This window comes from Mirounga leonina, unplaced genomic scaffold (assembly GCF_011800145.1).
Source record: "Mirounga leonina isolate KUSES-001 unplaced genomic scaffold, KU_Mleo_1.0 Mir_173, whole genome shotgun sequence".
Taxonomy (NCBI): domain Eukaryota; kingdom Metazoa; phylum Chordata; class Mammalia; order Carnivora; family Phocidae; genus Mirounga; species Mirounga leonina.
In genome coordinates, this window is record NW_023270447.1 from 16,856,204 (window position 1) to 16,876,773 (window position 20,570).

General features: G+C 36.8%; 1 protein-coding gene across 5 annotated transcripts in view; it reads right to left on the minus strand.

The window, feature by feature from the left end:
• Positions 1–2,855: 2,855 nt before the first annotated feature.
• CCDC18 (coiled-coil domain containing 18) overlaps positions 2,856–20,570 on the minus strand; it is a 96,997-nt gene continuing 79,282 nt past the window's right edge. For 3 of the 5 annotated variants that reach the window (XM_035018015.1, XM_035018014.1, XM_035018016.1), the window contains 2 exons: positions 19,748–19,948; positions 4,647–5,750 (listed from right to left, as the gene is read on the minus strand). In XM_035018015.1, the coding sequence (XP_034873906.1) occupies positions 5,262–5,750; positions 19,748–19,948 (690 nt within the window). In that variant the 3' untranslated portion in view covers positions 4,647–5,261. The other 2 variants (XM_035018013.1, XM_035018017.1) reach the window with 2 other exon arrangements.

The following is a 20,570-nucleotide window of genomic DNA, read 5'->3' on the forward strand; positions in this document are numbered from 1 at the left end:
CCCCTCCTGGGGATGATTCTGAAAATTGGTGATAGTTCTTTTTGGTTGTCACTATGATGGGGAGATCCTGTTGCTGGCATATAAGAGGGACAAAAGATGCCAGATATATTTGCAGGGCCATTTCACCCAACAAAACTATCTACCTGGTAATCCTACTACACTTCCCTAGTCCTTTTATATTTTCTCATTTTCCAAGATAACTATTTCATATACCTTTCCCATTCTTAATCCTCTAGCACCTTACCCTGCCATAGCTAATAACCTTGCTAAGAAAACCTTCACTAAGAAAATAAAGGCAATCAATAAAGAAATTGCTCCCTTCTCACCAAATCTTCTACTCCATGTGTTTCTGTACCCATATGTTGTACTTTCTCTCTACAGTAGATGAACTGTCTCTTTTATCCAAGGCCAATTCTACTTCTCTGCTGGATTCTATCTGTTTCAGCCTACCTTAGGAACTTTATTTCTTCTACTCTGTCTTGAATTATCAGTTTCCCTGTCTACCACTAATCATATGCTGTTTTATCTCTTATTCTAAAAAACAAAACTCTCCCTTGACATTTCATCTCCCTCATTTCTTTACATCAAAAGAGTTGCCTGTTTTTGGTGTTTCCTTTTCTTCTCCTATTCTCTGCTGATCACACTCTAACCAGGCTTTATCCTATTACCCTGAAGCCATTCTCATAAATGTCATCAATAGCTTGCATAATACCAAATACATCAATTATTAATCCTCACTTTATTTAGCAACATTTAATCTCTTTTCTGAAACATGTGATATATTACGTTTTCCTTATTTTTTCTATCACACTGTTTAAATCTTACAGTTAGCTTTATTGGAGCCTCACTTCTTGCATGCTAAAAATAATTTAGCCTTACTAGTAAATTAGGCTTAATTTTGGGGCTGCTTTTTTCTACCTCCACTAATTCCCTGGACTTAATCCAGCATTATGGCTTTAGCAATGATCTATATGCTGATACCTAAATTTATAACTTCAGCCTCATTAACCCAGTCATTCGTTTGTCATCCTCACTTGGACATCTAATAGAAATCTCAAATTTAATATATCTAAAGTCAATCTTTTGAACTCTCCATGCTTCCAAATCTGTTCATCTCCTAGTATTCCCCAACTGAGTAAAAGCCCAACTACTCTTGCCAAAATCTTTGGAGTCTTCCTTGACTACTTCACTCAAGACCTACATTAAATCCTGTTGGCTCTATCTTCAAAATATATCCAGAAATGGAACTATTCTCAACACTTCCACATCTATCCTCCTGCCTACCCCAAATCATCTCTTGCCTGGATTATTACAAGTAGCCTCCTGGATAGTCTCTGCTCTTATTCCTTTGTCATTCATTCTTCCTAAAACAGCCAGAGTGATCCTTTAAAAACATAAATCAGATAAATGTCATTTCCCTAAGCAGAATCTTCCAATGCCTTCCCATCACACTTCAAAAAAAATCCAAAGTTCTTATAGGAGTTACAACACTGCTAGAGCACCCCCAGCCCCACCTTACAACCCAACACCTAGCATCATCTCTTATCTCCTAGTCCTCTCCCTCTTGTTTATACCAAACCATCAGTACCCCTCCTAGCTGTTTTTTGTACATACCAGGCAGGCTACCACCCCAGGACTTTAGTACCTGTTGTTCGCTTTCCTCCAATGCTCTTCCTTTAGCTATTGGGATAGCTTGCTTACTTCCTACAAGACTGATCAAATGTCACCTTCTTGAGACACCTTCCCTGACCACCCTATCTAAAACAGCACCCCCATCACACAGCATGCTCTTACATATTTCCACCTAGCATTAGAGCATATGTCTTTTACTGATGGTCTCCCAACTAAAATGTAAGCTCTGTTCGGACAGGGTCTTAGTCATTTTTGTTTATTTCTATGATTCCAGTGCCTGGTGTATAGTAGATGCTCAATAAATAAAGGCTAGATGAAAACTAATTTTATCAGGCATTATATACAATCTTATCAGGCATTATACACAATTGCCTAGTTTACTGTTTCATCTGACTTGCTATACTCTTGAAATTTCATTTGAAAATTTTATTTAGCAATAAGAATATTACATAGTTTTTTGCTTATAAGTAGTAAATTAAGCTCTTTTCAATGTGGAGAAATGAAAAGAAGGTCTATCAGTCTTTGTCTTGGATCCAATCTAAAAATGCTTTTTAAATTTTTTAGGCCACCAATGTTATTTTGAAAATGAAACAAATGAACATTTGAAAAATGTTCTATATGCAAATTAATAGATTAAATGCTTATGAAAAATGTTGAGGGGCACCTGGATGGCTCAGTTGGTTAAGTGTCTGCCTTTGGCTCAGGTCATGATCTCAGAGTCCTGGGATCAAGTTCCTCCCTGCTCATCAGGGAGTCTGCTTGTCCCTCTGCCTCTGCCCCCCCCCCCCCCCCAGTTCCTGCACACAGGTTCTCTCTTTGTCTCTCTCTCTCTTCTCTCAAATAAAATCTTTGTAAAAAATGCTGAGTGTCTGTAAGGTATGTGTAATAGGGACAGAACTGCCTATTCAGTATGATATGCTCAAGGAATAATGGAAGTAGATAAATCATGTAAATGAGATACCCTGCACTGTGGAAGTCTACAAAACAAAGGTCATCTTAATTTTTTACTAGAATGGTTTCCAGGAAGTCTAGAAACACAACTGATTTTGGAGCTCCGAAAACGTTTTCCAATTAAGCTGACCCTTGAATAACATGGGTTGACCTTTGAATAACACAGGTTTGAACTACACAGGTCTACTTATATGCTAATTTTTTTCAATAAATATATTGGAAATTTTTTTGGAGATTTGCAACAATTTGAAAAAACTCACAGAAGGCCCTCACAGCCTAGAAATACTGAAAAATTAAGAAAAAGGTATGTCATGTGCATAAAATATACACAAATCTATTATAAAAAGTTAAGATTCATCAAAATTTATACACAGACTATATATGGCGCCATCTGCAGTCGAAATGTAAACAAATGTAAAGACGGAGGATTAAATAACTGCGTAAAATTAAATATAGTACTATTGTAATAATCTTGTAGCCACCACCTGTTGTTTTGGGGTGAGCTCAAGTATTGTATTGCTTAAAACACTGTGTGACATTAATCCTCTCCACATGAGTAGTTCGTCTCTCCAGTAAATTATGTATTGCAATAAAAAAGTGACCTCTTGCAGTTCTCACATATTTTTCTGGTGTTTAGTGAAATACCATAAACTTTTGAAAAACATCAAGGGACCCATACAAAGTGCTGCTAGTAATGTTGGGAGTGCTCCCAAGAAGCAATGTAATGACATTACAAGAAAAAATTGAATTGCTTGGTATGTACTGTAGATTGAGGTGTGCAGCTGTGGATGCCCATCATTTCAAGATAAGTGAATCCAGTGTAAGGGCCATTGTAAAAAAAAGAAAAGGAAATTTGTGAAGTCATCACTGCAGTTAGGCTAGCAGGTATGAAAACCTTGAACTTTTTATCTTGTGTTGAAAATGCAACTTTTACGTGACTGTAAGAATGCTGTAAGAAAGGCATGCCTATAGACTCTAATACAATTCAAGAAAAAGCAAAATCATTGTATGACAATTTAGAGCGAAGGAAAGGTAAAGGGTCCAAAGCTGGAGAATTTAATGCCAACAAAGGATGGCTTGATAATTTTAGAAATAGGTTTGTACTAAAAAATGTCAAGGTAACCAAGAAGCAGCAGACAGTTCAGGGACACCATTAAGAAAATCACTAAGGAGAAAGGATTATCTGCCTGGACAGGTTTTTAATACAACAAAAATGTCCTATTCTGGACAAAAATACCCCAAAGCAATTTATTTTTATGACATGGACCATTCTATGATATGGGCACTGAACCTAAAACAAATGGTGGAAGAAGGATTGGTACCATATTAAAACATTTTTAAAGAAATACAAAAGCAAAAAAAAAAAAAAAATCACAGAAATTGTGATGTATTTTCCTAAAATTATACCAAATGTACCTGCCTCTCCTGTCTCCCCTTCCACCTCCTCCAGCCTTTCTGCCTCTGCCACCCTTCAGACAGCAAGACCAACACCTCCTCTTTCTCAGCCTACTCAGTGAGAAGACAAGGATGAAGACCTTTATGACAATCCACTTCCACTTAACAAATAATCATGCCGTACAGTTAATAAACTTATCTTTTGAGTGTTTCCATGTGAAAATCTAGTAATGTATGACAAGAACTGGATGAGACATTTATGTGTCACCATCATCACCTAAGTACCGATCATATAGAACATCACGTGCAAGATCTGTATGGAAGTGGACAGACCATCCTAACATGGGTGTAAGGTAATATTTAATATAAACTTCATAATGTGTTAGTTTTCTGTTTTATAACTTTGCTTTCAAAGAATAACATCACCATACAGTGTGCCCTTCTCTCTAGTAAATGAAGAAGGTGCACAGCAGCCCATCACAGGTAAGTGGTTTTTAAAAAAATATAACACTGTTTCCAATACTGTATTGTGAATATGACTAGAATATTGTTTGCCATAAAAATTTTTATAATGATTCATTCATTAGCGTTTAGGCAAAGCTACCATAAAGCATTCATCTTGCTACTGCTTCCTTTTCGATGCATGAATTATTATACCTGTAAATGAATAGGAATTTTTCACATTATCTTTTCATTTTTGATATCTGGTATTAGTTATGCATATAACATATACAGTATTTTGTGTAAGACAATATTGATGTAGGTACTGACAGACAATTCATCTTAAACAGATGATACAGACTGACAGTATCAATAAAATCTGGTACTGTAAATATACTTTCTCTTACGATTTTCTTCACATTTTCTTTTCTCTAGTTTATTGTAAGAATACAGTATATAGTATATATAACATACAAAATATGTGTTAAGTTTACTGCTTAGCTTATCAGTAAGCCTTCCAGTCGACAGGCTATTTCTAGTTAAGTTTTGGGAAAGTCAAAAGTTATATATGGATTTTTAGCTGCACTGGAGTGGGGGAGGGAGTTGGGGTCAGTGCCCCTAACCCCTGCATTATTCAAGGGTCAACTTTATTCTAGAGTTCAAACTACTTTCCTAATATGAGGCAGACTTAGTTCTGTATAGGCTATTTTAATCAAAGTTAATTTTCAAAGCTAAATTCTCAACCCTACTTACAATGGATTTTTTGAACTTTCAATATTTGCACATCACTTAATGGCATGCTTCATTTCAATATATGGATTTTCCTACAAATTATTATAACTTCAAGTGTATGACATACATACCTGAGGTAAACCAGCACCTGTTTGCATAGAAGACTTTTTTAACAGTCTCACTTCTTTGTTTATGTATCTTAGCATTCCACTGAGAGTACTGAAGTCATTACTCTCAGAACTATCATCTTCTGGGTCATACGTGAGCGGTTTAAATGAGTCTGACTGGGTGTAAGTCAGATCCTTCTGGCTTTCTTCTAATGTTGAAGGCTGTTCTAACTGCATTTTTTTTAAGTCCTGTAGCAATTCTTCAGAAAGATCTTCATCACTACGTGTCTTGACACTAAGGTCACTGGCACTAATAGAGCGACGTAGCTTTCTACACTTGAAAAAGGCTGTGTGAGAATGTTTAGCAAATTTTGGATCTTGAATGTCAGGCATAATTTCTGTTGCAGATGTAAGCAGGGCTGGTAGAAACTTGATGTCTTCTGTCCTTTCACACCCAGAAATTTTGGCTTGTAATCTGGTTAATTCTGATTCCTATAGAAAAATAGGCACATAGTAGGTGTTCAGTACATTTTTGTTAAATGAATAAGTTACTTAAATGTCATCCAAGAGTCCATGATTTTCTAAGTCAACCTTCTGCCCAGAACACAAATTCCTTTTAAAACATCCCATGAGACTCCAAGCTCTGTTTAAATCCTTCATTTTGGGACAATTACATATGTTCACTGGAAATATGTTAAAACTATGCTAAGGAATCCCATGAAAACTAGATTTACCTCACACCAATTTTTTCTTTTTAAGTGCTAATGATAGCACTTTCTAGTAATTTATATTTAAGACTGAAATCTTGGGGCACCTGGGTGGCTCAGATGGTTAAGCGTCTGCCTTCGGCTCAGGTCATGATCCCAGGGTCCTGGGATCGAGCCCCGCATCAGGCTCCCTGCTCGGCAGGGGGCCTGCTTCTCCCCCTCCCTCTGCTTCTCCCCCTACTCATGTTCTGTCTCTCTCTCTGTATCTCTGTGTCTGGAATGAATAAATAAAAAAATTAAAAAAAAAAAACTGAAATCTTACATCTAAAAATTTCTTTTCAAAGTATAATGGTACACTGTCTTTTGCTAATCTAACGTATATGTACATACAAAAAAACTACTCCCTTCAGAATCTTTTTTTTTTCAAGACTTTATCTATTTACCCGAGAGAGAGAGAGAATGAGAGAGAGCACATGAGAGGGGGGAGGGTCAGAGGGAGAAGCAGACCGCCCGCCGAGCAGGGAGCCCGATGCGGGACTCGATCCAGGGACTCCAGGATCATGACCTGAGCCGAAGGCAGTCGCTTAACCAACTGAGCCACCCAGGCGCCCTCCCTTCAGAATTTCTAATAGGAAATAAATTTATATTAACTATTATGCTTCACATGTCCTCTTTACAAGAAAGCTTCATTACACCAGAAATTTTTCAAAGAAAAACCTTTCAAAAAGTGATTTAGTAAGGACTGACTTATTAAATGTTAAACTTTTCATTCCTACTCTTTTTCCATGTCCTTCATATGGGTCCTCTGACCCAACTTTGGGATCATAAGAATGAGACTGCATATACTGAAAAACCATAAAGCCTAAAAAAATGAAGACATACGTTAAATAATGTGTAATAGTCTTCTGTTCAAATACATTTTCTGTTTCTTATAGGTATCCATAAAATATATATTTCTAGATCACCTTTAATCTAATAATATCTATTCTTTCTAAAAATACTGTGCTTACTAAAACTGTCATAACCACAGAATACATTACAAAATGAAAGTTTAACATGCTTATTTCACTTCTTTGATATCTACTACTTTATCTAAATGTTATTTACAAGCAGCTAGAGTGCCAACTTTTGTAGTAAATCTTGTATTTACATTCTGATAATCACAATAAAGTAGCTACAGAGTTAACACACACAAGGTTATGTGCAGTTGAAATATTTTTTAACTCTAGCCACAGAGTTATCTAGCCATAATTGAGAATTGTGGTATCTTAGATAAATAGGAGTCCATGTAACTTTCAGTTTAACACTTAGCTTTTATAATGAAATGTAGTATACTGAATACGTTAAACAGAATTCAACTTTTTCTTAAGACTTGAAGAATTTCACTGTTGTGGTCACTATTATAATAGTGTGCCATAATATAGTAATGCCTTTAGGGCTCTCAGCAACTGGTCTAAGCTTTGCCCTTGCTCTAGTTAACCTCAAATAACAGGGTATTTGTGAGGGTACTAAAGGAAGTGAGCTGGAAAGATCAGTTGCCTCAAACACTGTTCTTTCTTCTCCCTCACTTCTGTTTCTGTTCTCTGTCATTTACTGCTGCTGTCAATGGAATTGCTGTCCATCATTTATAGCTACTTCTAATTGTTATAGTTATGCCAACTTCTGCTCTTCTGTTAGCTTTTTTTTCTTCTATCCTCCTTAACTCTTCTTCAGTCTAGACTTTAGAGCCAGTTAGTACTGACTTTGAGAATCACTGTCAAAAACTTCTGAATAATTAAGTGCAATCCAATTCTATTTATTTCATTAGTAATAATTAACAAGTGAGCAGAGATAACTATAACAAGGAATATACAATGCAGAGTCTTTAAAATTTTAGTCAATTTTTCACAGTGAAGTTCTATAATTTTATATAAATGTTGTAAATCTCCAGAACACTAGGTATATTTATGTCTCTAAAAAAGCATATAGTGTTTGTTTGATCTAATTCTAGATTATGTCCAGCGGCGCCTGGCTGGCTCAGACAGTGTAGCACGTGATTCTTGATGTCAGGGTTGCCAGTTTGAGCCCCATGTTGGGTGGAGAGATTACTTAAAAATAAAATCTTAAAAAAAAAAGATTCTGTATATTCAGCTTTCCTTACTGTGAATAACAGGTATATTATAAAAGGAATTTGAGTGCTCAGCTTAGTAACTAGAAATATTTCTAAAATATTATTTGAATTTTTTTGCTTTTTAATTTCCATTTTGTAATAAAATCATTTATTGCTTCATAGCTAACAGTGAACTTTTTTGTAAGGTCTTAGCTAGCAATGTTAATCTCATACATATTGGTAGTTTTGAACTAATATTAAAACTTTTTATCTCTATGCATCAGTACTGATATTAATTCCAAATTCTACATTAAACTGCCATAATCAATAGGAGTGAATCAGTAGCAATGGGCTATTTGAAAAATGATGTACAGTAAATTTTTTAAAATACAAAGGAACTTTGTTCAATGAAAAATGCTCCTACTTGTAGGTACATTAAGTGTGGAACCCTCTAAAGTAAACATAATTAAGTCTGTATTTGAATAAGTTCTAGTCTGAGATGGTGACAGAGGTGATTCCTCCCATGACACACTGAATCTACAGCTACACATGGAGCAATTCCCTCTCAAAGAAGCTAGTTGAGCAACACCGACACATTGGGTTAATAATACCTACAAAAGGGCCATTCAGTGGGAGAAACACTTGACTCCCAGCTTCTCCCTGAGGAGTGAAGGGTTTGGGTCCCACATCAAACACTCCAACTTTTAAATACTGCCACTTGAGGGATGGGTGCCAAAAACCTCCCTCTAGAAAGCTAAGAGGACTTGTATTCATGAGACCTACAAGACTAAACAAAAAAACCCAGTTCTTAATGGGCTCACAACAATGTGGTATACAGGGGAATATGTTCCATACAAAAGAATAAGCTGAAACCCTAAAAAACAGAAATTCATGAGACACAGTGTGATTTACCTGACAAAGAGTTCAAAATAACAGTTATAAAGATGCTCAACAAAGTTAGGAGAATAATGCATGAACAAAGTGAGAATTTCAACAAAGAGACAGAAAATACAAGTACCAAAGAGAAATCACAGAGTGAAAATACAATAACTAAACTGGAAAATTCAACAAAGAGCTTCAACAGCAGACTAGATCAAAGAGAAGAAAGGATCAGAGGACTCAAAGGGCAGTAGAATTCAATCAGAGAAGCAGAAAGAAAAAAATGAAAAAGGGTGAAACTAGCCTAAGGGACTAATGGGACACCATCAAGAGGACAAACATACAGGGGTGCCTGGGTGGCTCAGTTGGTTAAGCGACTGCCTTCGGCTCAGGTCATGATCCTGGAGTCCCGGGATCGAGTCCTGCATCGGGCTCCCTGCTCGGCAGGGAGTCTGCTTCTCTCTCTGACCCTCCTCCCTCTCATGCTCTCTGTCTCTCATTCTCTGTCTCAAATAAATAAATAAAATCTTTAAAAAAAAAAAAAAAAAGGACAAACATACACATTATAGGGGTCCCAGAAGGAGAAGAGAGAAAGGAGCACAAAGTTTATTTAAAGAAATAATGGCCAAAAACTTCTTTAACTTGAGAAAAGAAATAAACATCCAGATCCAGGAAGCCCAGTGAATTCCAGATATGATGAATCCAGAGACCCAAACTGAAACACTTTATAATTAAATTGTCAAAAATCAAAGACAAAGAGAAAATCTTAAAAGCAGCAAGAGAAAAACTACTTCTTATGTATAAGGAAACCCTTATGGACGATCAACAGAAAATTTGCAGGCAAGAAGAGAGTGGCATGATATATTAAAAGTGCTGAAAGGAAAAAACAAAAACAAAACAAACCTGCCAACCAAGAATACTCTTCCTGGCAAAGTCCTTCAGAATTAAAGGATGAAGAGTTTTCCAGACAAGGAAAAGTTGAAGGAATTCATCTCCACTAAACTGGCCTTACACTAAATTTTAAAGGGAATTCTTCAAGCTGAAATAAAAAAAAAAAATGCTAAATAGTAACAGGAAAACATATGAAAGTTTCAACCTCATTGGTAAAAGTAAATATATAGTTAAATTGAGAACACTCTAATGTTCGAATTATAGTGGGTAAATCACTATAACTCTAATATAAATGGTTAAAAGACATAGGGGGGAGTTCCCAGGAAGATGAAGGAGGAGGATCCTAAGCTCACCTCATCGCATGGATACAACTGGATAACACACACATCAGTGTAACTAATCCAGAAAATGATCTAAGACTAGCGGAACAGACTCTCCAGTGCTAAATGTAGAGAAGAGGCCATATAGAAGAGGGCAGGAAAGAGGGAGACGCAGTTGGGAGCCAAAAGGACTAGAGGGATTGTCTGCAGGAGGGAAGGACACTGTGGGCATGGAGAAGGGAAAAGAACACACCCCATGCTAGAACTCCAGGCATGAGGACCTGCACTGGGAAGATAAATTCCTTTAATATTTGGCTTTAAAAACCTTAGGGATCCAACTCCATGAGTTCTTACAATCAGTGGGGCTTACAACCTGGAACTTTAAAAATCAGCAGGCTGGGCTCTGGGCGAGCTGGAAGGGTGGAGTCCCCACCCTTAGAGCAACAAACAGCCCCATGGAGATACAGCTTGCTAACAATGTGCCCTGTCCCTCTCCTCTGTCCTCCTGTGGACTCGCCCTATCCAACCTAGCCTGGGCAAGAGTTTTCAAAGTGGATCCAAGTCCCTTGCCGTAGCAGACTAGCAAATACCTTGCTAACACCGTGCACCCTACTGCTGTGTTCTCCTGCAGACCTGCCTTTGACAGGAGTCCATCCAAAGTGGTGGCACAGGTTAGCTGTCTGAAAGCAGCCATGATAAGGGGTCACCATCACTCCAAAGTGACTCCTGGCCCAGGAAGAGGGGAAGATAACCACACACACCAGTACAATTGTGGTCCCAGCAGTGGGGTGGGGGCAGACATCTGGTCTGACTGCAGGCCTCGCCCACCAACAAAAGCTTCTCAGGGGGACAACACAGGGAGAACACCCTGCAAATCAGGGCTACCACAGCTCTGGCAAATGCCTCGTCTGACTGGCCGACTAACAACACAGGGACCAAATTCTGCCCACAAGAGGCAAAGAGAGCCATTGCAGATGATTGGACTGAAGGCAAACGCAGCTCAGCCACAATAGTAGGGCACATATAACACACTTAAGAGACACCCCTGAAGCATGAGGTTCTGGTGAATAGGGGATATTGCAGTGCAGGGCACTACAGAATCTCTTTTCATTAGGCTGTGACTTTCAAGATCAGAAGACATAGCTGACATTCCTTTTTTTTTTTTTTTTTTAAAGATTTTATTTATTTATTTGAGAGAGAGAATGAGATAGAGAGCATGAAAGGGGGGAGGGTCAGAGAGAGAAGCGGACTCCCCGCTGAGCAGGGAGCCCGATGCGGGACTTGATCCCGGGACTCCAGGATCATGACCTGAGCCGAAGGCAGTCGCTTAACCAACTGAGCCACCCAGGCGCCCCTTTAGCTGACATTCCTAACAGAGACAGAGACAGACAAAATGAGGTGGCAGAGGACTTTATCTCAAATGAAAGAACAGGACAAAATCACAGCAAGAGAGCTTAATGAAACAGATAATATGCCTGGTGGAGAATTTAAAGTAATAGTCATACATAAAGATACTCAATGGACTTGAGAAAAGAGTTACATACAAGGGACCCTATAAGGCTATTAGCTGATTTTTCAGCAGAAACATTGCAGGCCAGAAGATAGTAGCATGATATATTCAAAGTACTGAAAGAAAAAAACATGCAACCAAGAAATAGAAAATTCTTATTTTTTTTTTTTAACTTCAATTAGCCAACATACGATGTATCATTAGTTTTTGATAAAGTGTTCAATGATTCATTAGTTGCATATAACACCCAGTGCTCATCACATCACATGCCCTCCTTAATGCCCATCACCCAGTTACCCCATTCCCCCACCCACCTCCCTATCTGCAACCCTCAGTTTGTTTCCTGGAGTCAAGAGTCTCTCATGGTTTGTCTTCCTCTGATTTCTTCCCATTCAGTAAAAGAAAATTTGAACATGCCAATTACCAACAATCAAATTGATTCAGTAATCAAATAACTCCCAACAAACAAAAGTCCAGGACCAGATTGCTTCAAAGGTGAATTCTACCAAACATTTAAAGAAGAGTTAATACCTATTCTTCTCAAACTATTCCAAAAAATAGAAGGAAAACTTCCAAATTCATTCTATGAGGCCAGCATTACCCTGATACCAAAACCAGACAAAGACACTACAAAAAAAGAACTACAGTCCAATATCACTGATGAACACAGATGCACTCATATGTGGAATATAAGAAACAGTACAGAGGATCATAGGGGAAGGGAGGGAAAACTGAATGGGAAGTCATCAGAGAGAAAATCCATGAGAGACTCTTAACAATAGGAATTGTTAAGGGAAACAAACTGAGGGTTACTGGAGGGGAAGTGGATGGGGGCTGGGTAATTGGGTGATGGGCATTAAGGAGGGCATGTGATAAGCACTGCGTGTTAAACACAACAATGAATTACTGAACTCTACATATGAAACTAATGATGTACTAGGTGTTGGCTAATTGAATTTAAATTTAAAAAATCCTCAACAAAATATTAGCAAACTGAATCCAACAATACATTAAAAAAAACATTCACCACGATCAAGTGGGATTTATTCTGGGGATGCAAGGGTGGTTTGCTATTCAACATTAGAAAGGATAAGAACCATATGATCATTTCAACAGGCTCAGAACAAGCATTTGACAAAGTACAACATCTATTCGTGATAGAAACTCTCAACAAACTTTTATAGGGAATATACCTCAACATAATAAAGGCCATATGTCAAAAACCTATGGCTAACATCATACTCAATGGTGAAAAACTGAGAGCTTTTCCCCTAAGACCAGGAATAAGACAAGGATGTCCACTCTCACTACTTTTATTCAACACAGTATTAGAAGTCCTAGCCATAGTCCTACCCATGTCCTAGCCGTGGTAATCAGACAAGGAATAAAATGCATCCAAATTAGTAAGAAGTAAAACATTCACTATTTGCAGATGACATGATACTATATATAGAACCCTAAAGACTCCACCAAAAAACTACTGGAATTGATAAAGGAATTCAATAAGGTTGCAGAATACCAAAATCAATATTCAGAAATCCATTGCATTTCCATATACTACTAATGAAGTAGCAGAAAGAGAAATTAAGAAGAAGAAATTAAGAGTCCCACTTACAATTGTACCAAAAATAATAAAATACCTAGGAATAAACTTAACCAAGGAGTTAAAAGACCTATACTCTGAAAACTATAAACACTGATGAAAGGAACTGAAAATGACACAAATGGAAAGATTCCATGCTCATGGATTGGAAGAATATTGTGGAAAAGTCCATACTACCCAAAGCAATCCACAGACTTAATGCAATCCCTGTCAAAATACCAACAGCATTTTTCACTGAACTATAACAAAGAAACCTAAAGTTCGTATAGAACCATGAAAGACCCTAATAGCCAAAGAAATCTTCAAAAAGAACAAAACTGGAGGTATCATAATCCCAGATTTCAAGATGTACCACAAAGCTGTAATAATCAAAAGAGTATAGTACTGGCATAAAAACCGACCCACAGATCCAGAGAACAGAACAGAGAGCCCAGAAATATACCCACAATTATATGGTCAATTAATCTTTGACAAAAGAGGCAAGAATATACAATGGGAAAAAGTCTCTTCAACCAATGTTGTTGGGAAAATTGGACAGCTGCATGCAAAAAAAATGAAATTGGACCACTTTCTTACACCATACACAAATATAAACTCAAAATGGCCTAAAGGCCTAAATGTGAGACCTGAAACCATAAAAATCTTAGAGCAGAGCACAGACAGTATTTTCTCTGACATCAGCTATAGCAACATTTTTCTAAATATGTCTTCTGAGGCAAGGGAAACAAAAGAAATGATAAACTATTGGGACTTCATCAAAATCAAAAGCTTCTGCTTTTCTGAGCTTCTGGCTCAGTCAGTGAAGCATCTGCCTTCAGCTCAGGTCATGATCCCGGGGTGCTGGGATGGGGCCCGTGTTCCTCCTGAGAGGGAGCCTGCTTCTCCCTCTCCCTCTGCCCTTCCCCGACTTGTGCTTGGTCTCTCTCTATTTGAGAGAGAGAGATAGTGAAAGAAATAAATAAAATCTTAAAAAAAAAGCTTCTGCACAGCAAAGTAAACAACAAAACTAATGGAATGGGAGAAGATATTTGTAAATGACATATCTGACAAAGGGCTAGTATCCAAAATATATAAAGAACTTATACACCTCAACTCCAAAAAACCAAATAATCCAGTTTAAAAATGGGTGGAAGACATGAACAGACATCTCTCCAAAGAAGACATATAGAGATGGCAAACCGACAAAATGACAGATGCTCAATGTAAATAACCATCAGGGCAATGCAAATCAAAACCACCATGAGATATCACCTCACACCTGTGTAAATGGCTAAAAATCAACAACACAAGAAACAAAAAGTGTTGGCAAAGATGTGGAGAAAAAGGAACCCTCTTGCACTGCTGGTAGGAATGCAAACTGGTGCAGTCACTGTGGAAACAGTATGGAGGTTCCTCAAAAAGCTAAAAATATAACTACCACATGACCCAGCAATTGCACTACTGGGTATTTACCCCCAAAATACAAAAACAGTAATTAAAAGGGACACATGTACCCCTATGTTTATTGCAGCATTATTTACAACAGCTAAGATATGGAAGCAGCCTGTGTCCACTGAAAGATGAATGAATAAAGATGTGATATACACACACACACACACACAATGGAATATTATTCATCCATAAAAAAGAATGAAATCTTGCCATTTGCAATGACATGGATGGAGCTAGGGAGTATAATGCTAAGTGAATTAAGTCAGTTAGACAAAGACAAATACCCTATATGATTTCACTCATATGTGGAATTTAAGAATCCAATAAAACAAGCAAAGGAAAAAGAGAGAGAGATAAACAACAAACGGACTCTTAACTACAGAGAACAAACTGATGGTTACCAGAGGGAGGTGGGTGGGAGGATGGGTAAAATAGGTGATGGGGATTAAGGAGAGCACTTGTCATGATGAGCACAGGGTGACGTATAGAATTGTTGAATCACTATATCGTACACTGAAAACTAATATAACACTGTATGTTAACTATATTGGAATTTAAAATAAAATAAACTTTAAAAAATTTAAAAAATAGATTAAAAAAATATATTCCATGTAAATGGAAATCAAACTAATACTGGAGTAGCTATACTGATATCAGAAAAAACAATATTCAAGCCAAAACTGTAAGAAGAGACAAAGAATGTCATTATATAATGATAAAAGGGTCAATCTAATAAGAGTATATTACATAAATATTTATGGGCCAAAAAACATAGAAGCACCTAAATATATAAAACAAATATTAACAGACCAGAAGGGAGAAAAAGACAGAAACATAATAGTGGTGGGGGACTCAAATACCCCATTTTCATCAATGGCTAGATCAAGGCAGAAAAATCAATAAGGAAAAATTGGACTTAAACCACACGTAATATCAAATGGACTTAACAGACATTTGCAGAACATTCCATATAGCATAAGGCCTATATACATTCTTCTCAAACATACAAGGAACATTCTCCAAGGTAAACCATGTGTTAGGTCAGAAACCAAGTCTTAATAAATTTTAGAAGACTGAAATATTAATATATTCCAACCACAATGGTATAAAACTAGAAATAAATTACAAGAAAACTGACAATTCACAAATACATGGGGATTTAAAAATATGCTAATGAACAGCCAACAGGCTAAAGTAATTTAAAAAAATTACCTCAAGACAAATGAGAATGGAAATACAAAATGCCAAAAACTATGAGATATAGCAAAAACATTTTTAAGAAGGAAGTTCATAGTGATAAACATCTACATTAGAAAACAAGAAAGATCGCAAATAACCTAACTTCACACTTTAAGGACCTAAAAAAAGAACAACAAACTAAGCCCAAAGTTAGGAGAAGGGGAAATAACAAAGATCAGAGCAGAAATAGAGACTAAAAAGACAACAGAAAAGATCGATGAAACTAGGGCGCCTGGGTGGCTCAGTTGGTTAAGCGTCTTCATGATCTCAAGGTTCTGAGATCCAGCCCTGCATCGGGCTCTCTGCTCAACATCGAGTCGGCTTCTCCCTCTCCCTCTGCCTATGTGATCTCTTTCTTTCAAATAAATAAATAAAATCTTTTTAAAAAAAAAAGATCAATGAAACTGAGAAGGGGGCTTTTAAAAAGCTAAACAAAATACACAAATATTTAGCTAGATTTACCAAAGGAAAAAAGGGCCCAAATAAATAAAATCAGAAATGAAGGAGAAGACATTTCAACTACTACCAAAGAAATACAAAGAATCATTACAGACTGATGCAAAGACTTATATGCCAACAAAGTGGACTAGAAGAAACAGATAAATTCCTAGAAACATAAAATCTACTGAGACAATCATGAAAAAATAGAGTATCTGAACAAACCAATTAATAGTAAGGAAATTGGATCAGTAATCAAAAACTTCCAAAGAAACAAAAGTCCAGGACCAGATGACTTCATTACAAATTCTACCGAACATTTAAAGAAGAATTACTATCAACCCTTCTCAAACTCTTCCAAAAAAAAAACAGAAGAGAAGGGAACCCTTCCAAACTCATTTTATGAGGCCAGTGTCATCCTGATACCAAACTAGACAGGGAAGCCACAAGAAAAGTAAAGGCCAGTATCCTTGATGAATACAGATGCAAAATTCCTCAACAAAATAGCAGAAAAGCTGAATTCAATAATACATTAAAAGGATCATACACCATGATGAAGTAGGATTAATTCCATAGATGTAAGGATGGTAGGTTCACTATCTGCAAAAAAATCAGTGTGACACACCACATTTACAAAATGAAGGATAAAAATCTTATGATCATCTCAGTAGATGCCGAAAAAACATTTGAAAAAAATCAACATCCTGTAAGACCAGGAACACTCTTGCCACTTTTTTTTTTTAATGTTTTATTTATTTATTCATGAAAGTCAGAGAGAGAGAGAGAGGCAGAGGCAGAGGGAGAAGCAGGCTCCCCGCCTAGCAGGGACCCTGATGCGGGACTCGATCCCAGGACCCTGGGATTCATGACCTGAGCCGAAGGCAGACGCTTAACCATCTGAGCCACCCAGGTGCCCCACTCTTGCCACTTTTATTCAACATAGTACTGGAAGTCCTACCCAGAGCAATTAGTCAAGAAAAAGAAATAAAAGAGGCACCTGAGTTGCTTAGTTGGTTAAGCGTCTGACTCTTGATTTCGGCTCAGGTTATGATCTCAGGGTTGTGAGATCAAGCCCTGTGCAGGCTCCACACTGGGCATCGAGCCTGCTTAGGATTCTCTCTCTCTTTCCTTCTGCGGAAGGGAGGGAGGGAGGGAGGGAGGGAGAAAAAGAAAAAAAAAAGTATCCAAATTGGAAAGAAGCTGTATTTGCAGATCACATATTATAGATAGAAAACACTAAAAACTCCATTAAAAATCGTTAGAATAAATGAATTCAGTAAAGTTGTAGGATACAAAATCAATATACTACCCAAAGCAATCTACAGATTCATTCAATCCCCAACCAAATTCCAATGGCATTTTTCAAAGAAATAGAACAATCCTAAAAATCTATATGGAACTAGAAAAGACCCCGAATATCTAAAGTAATCTTAAGAAAAAAGAAGAAAGCTGAAGGCATCACACTTCTTCATTTCAATCCATATTACAAAGCTATAGTAATAAAAACAATATGGTCTGGTATAGAAATGTATACACAGATCAATGGAACAGAACAGATAGTCCAGGAATAAGCCCATGCATACAGAGCAAGTTAATTTATGACAAAGGAACCAAGAATACACAATGGGAAAATGATAGTATCTATATAAATGGTGCTGGGAAAACTGGACAGTCAGATACAAAAGAATGAAACTGCATCACTATCTTACAGCATATACAAAAATCAACTCCAAATGGACGAAACACTTAAGTGTAACCATAAATCTCCTAGAAGAAAAAATAGGGGGTAAGCTACTTGACATCAAGCTTGGCAATAATTTTTTGGATTTGACACAAAAGCTAGGGCAATGAAAGCAAATATAAACAAATGGGACTATATTCAACTAAAAAGCTTCTATACAGCAGTGTAAACTATCAATAATAAAATGAAAAGGCAACCTACAGAATGGGAGAAAATATTTGCAAATCATATATTCGATAAAGGGTGAATATCTGAAATATATAAAGAATTCATTCAACTCAAAACCCTAACAATCCAATTAAAAATCAGCAGAGGAACTGAACAGCTATTTTTCCAAATAAGACGTACAAATGGGCAAGATACAGGAAAAGGGAAAAGGTGCTCAACATCACTCATCATCAGGGAAATGCAAATCAAAACCACAATGAGATATTACCTCACACCTGTGAGAACAGCTAGTATCAAAAAAAACCCACAGGGGCGCCTGGGTGGCTCAGTTGGTTAAGCGACTGCCTTCGGCTCAGGTCATGATCCTGGAGTCCCGGGATCGGGTCCGGGATCGGGTCCCGCATCGGGCTCCCTGCTCGGCGGGGAGCCTGCTTCTCCCTCTGACCCTCCCCCCCTCATGTGCTCTCTGTCTCTCTCATTCTCTCTGTCTCAAATAAATAAATAAAATAAAATCTTAAAAAAAAAAAAAAAAACCCACAAAAAAACAAAACAAAAAACAAAAACCCAGAGATAACAAGTATTGGTGTGGGTGTGGATACAAGGGAACCTCTGTGCACTATTGGTGGAATGTAAATTGGGACAGCCACTGTGGAAAACAGTATGGAGGTTCTGCAAAAAATTAAAATTAGAACTACCATATGATCCTGCAACACCAGTTTTGGGTATATACACAAAGGGAATTAATACAGGATATCAAAGAGATATAAGTATTCCCAAGTTCATTCCTGGCAGCAGTATAGCCAAAATAAGCAAACAACTAAAGTGTTCATCAGCAGATGAATGGATAAAGATGTGGTGTGTACATACACACAATGGAATATTATTCAGCCATGAGAAAGGACATCTTGCAATTTGTGACAACATGGATGGACCTTGAGGGCATTATGCTAAATTAAATAAAAGAGAGAAAGACAAATAGTTCATGGTATCATTTATATGTGGAGTCTTAAAAAGAAAAGAGAGAGAATCAAACTCAGAAACAGCAGATAGAAAAGGGGTTGCTAGGCAGTAGGGGAAATAGTGAGAGGTTTGTACAACCTTTTAGCTAGAAGATGAATAAGGTCTGAGGATCTAATATATAACATGGTGACTACAGTTGGTAATACAGGTATTGTATAACTGAAATTTGCTAAGAGAGTAGAACTTAAATGTTCCTACCAAAAAAATAGAAATAAATTTAAAAAATTTTAAGTTTGTGTTCAAACATTTATATAAATTATTTCTCCTATGGTAATATGATATATACATCATACTTATAATCCCTACATCCAGTGTCTTCTAAATAAAATGCTTTTTATTCAAACTGGTCGACATTTGGTCATATTTTCCTTTATGAACTATAAGGATGGGGAAAAAAGTCATAAATGTACTTTTTCATTGATGTATTTTATGTACTTTTGTATGTTTACTTACTTTAATAAGTAATGCTTCATTTGTAGCTTCAATTACTTCATTCCTATCTTGGACTTGTTGATGCAAATTGCTTACGGTGTCCTGAGCTTCTTCTAATTCCAGTTTTGCCTTCTCTAACTGTTCATTTAGTTGCTGAACAGAACTCTTTTGAGAGTCAGCAGAAATCTTCCACTTTGCATGGTTCTCTTGATGTGAAATCATCTACACAGCCCCAGAATTGAAAAAGAAAAGAAAAAAATAGGGTGGGGTTGGTTTCAAAAACATTCTAATACTTTTCACTTCCATTTATACTGAAGTAAATTCTGTTTTTAGCTACAAACATCTGATTTCTCAACAAATAACCTATTAGAGGAAAAAAAGGAGAAGAAGAAACCTATGGTCTTAAATTACCTAATAACAGTTAACCAAATACAATGGGCTGTTTTTTTTTTATCCTAATTTGCACTTAACTATATAGACATTTTTGTGATAATTGGGAAAATGTGAACAAATGATGGGGAATTGATAATATTAAGGAATTACTGTCAATTTTTAATTGTAGTAATAGTATTGTGGTTATGTTTTTAAAAAACACCTCTTATCTTTTAGAGATACTTATTGAAATGTTTACTGATGAAATAATGATGTCTGGGATTTGCTTCAAAATACAATGAGATATGTGGGGGAAGGGAAGTGAGTGAGGTTAAAGATATGGTGGACTGGCCAGGTTTTATGCCTCGTGTCCTGGTGTAGTTATGAACAGCACCCTTTTTCATTCTCAAAAGTATTTATTCCCTTTTAAAAAGAAATGGTCAACATAAGTATAGATGAAATCACATTGGCC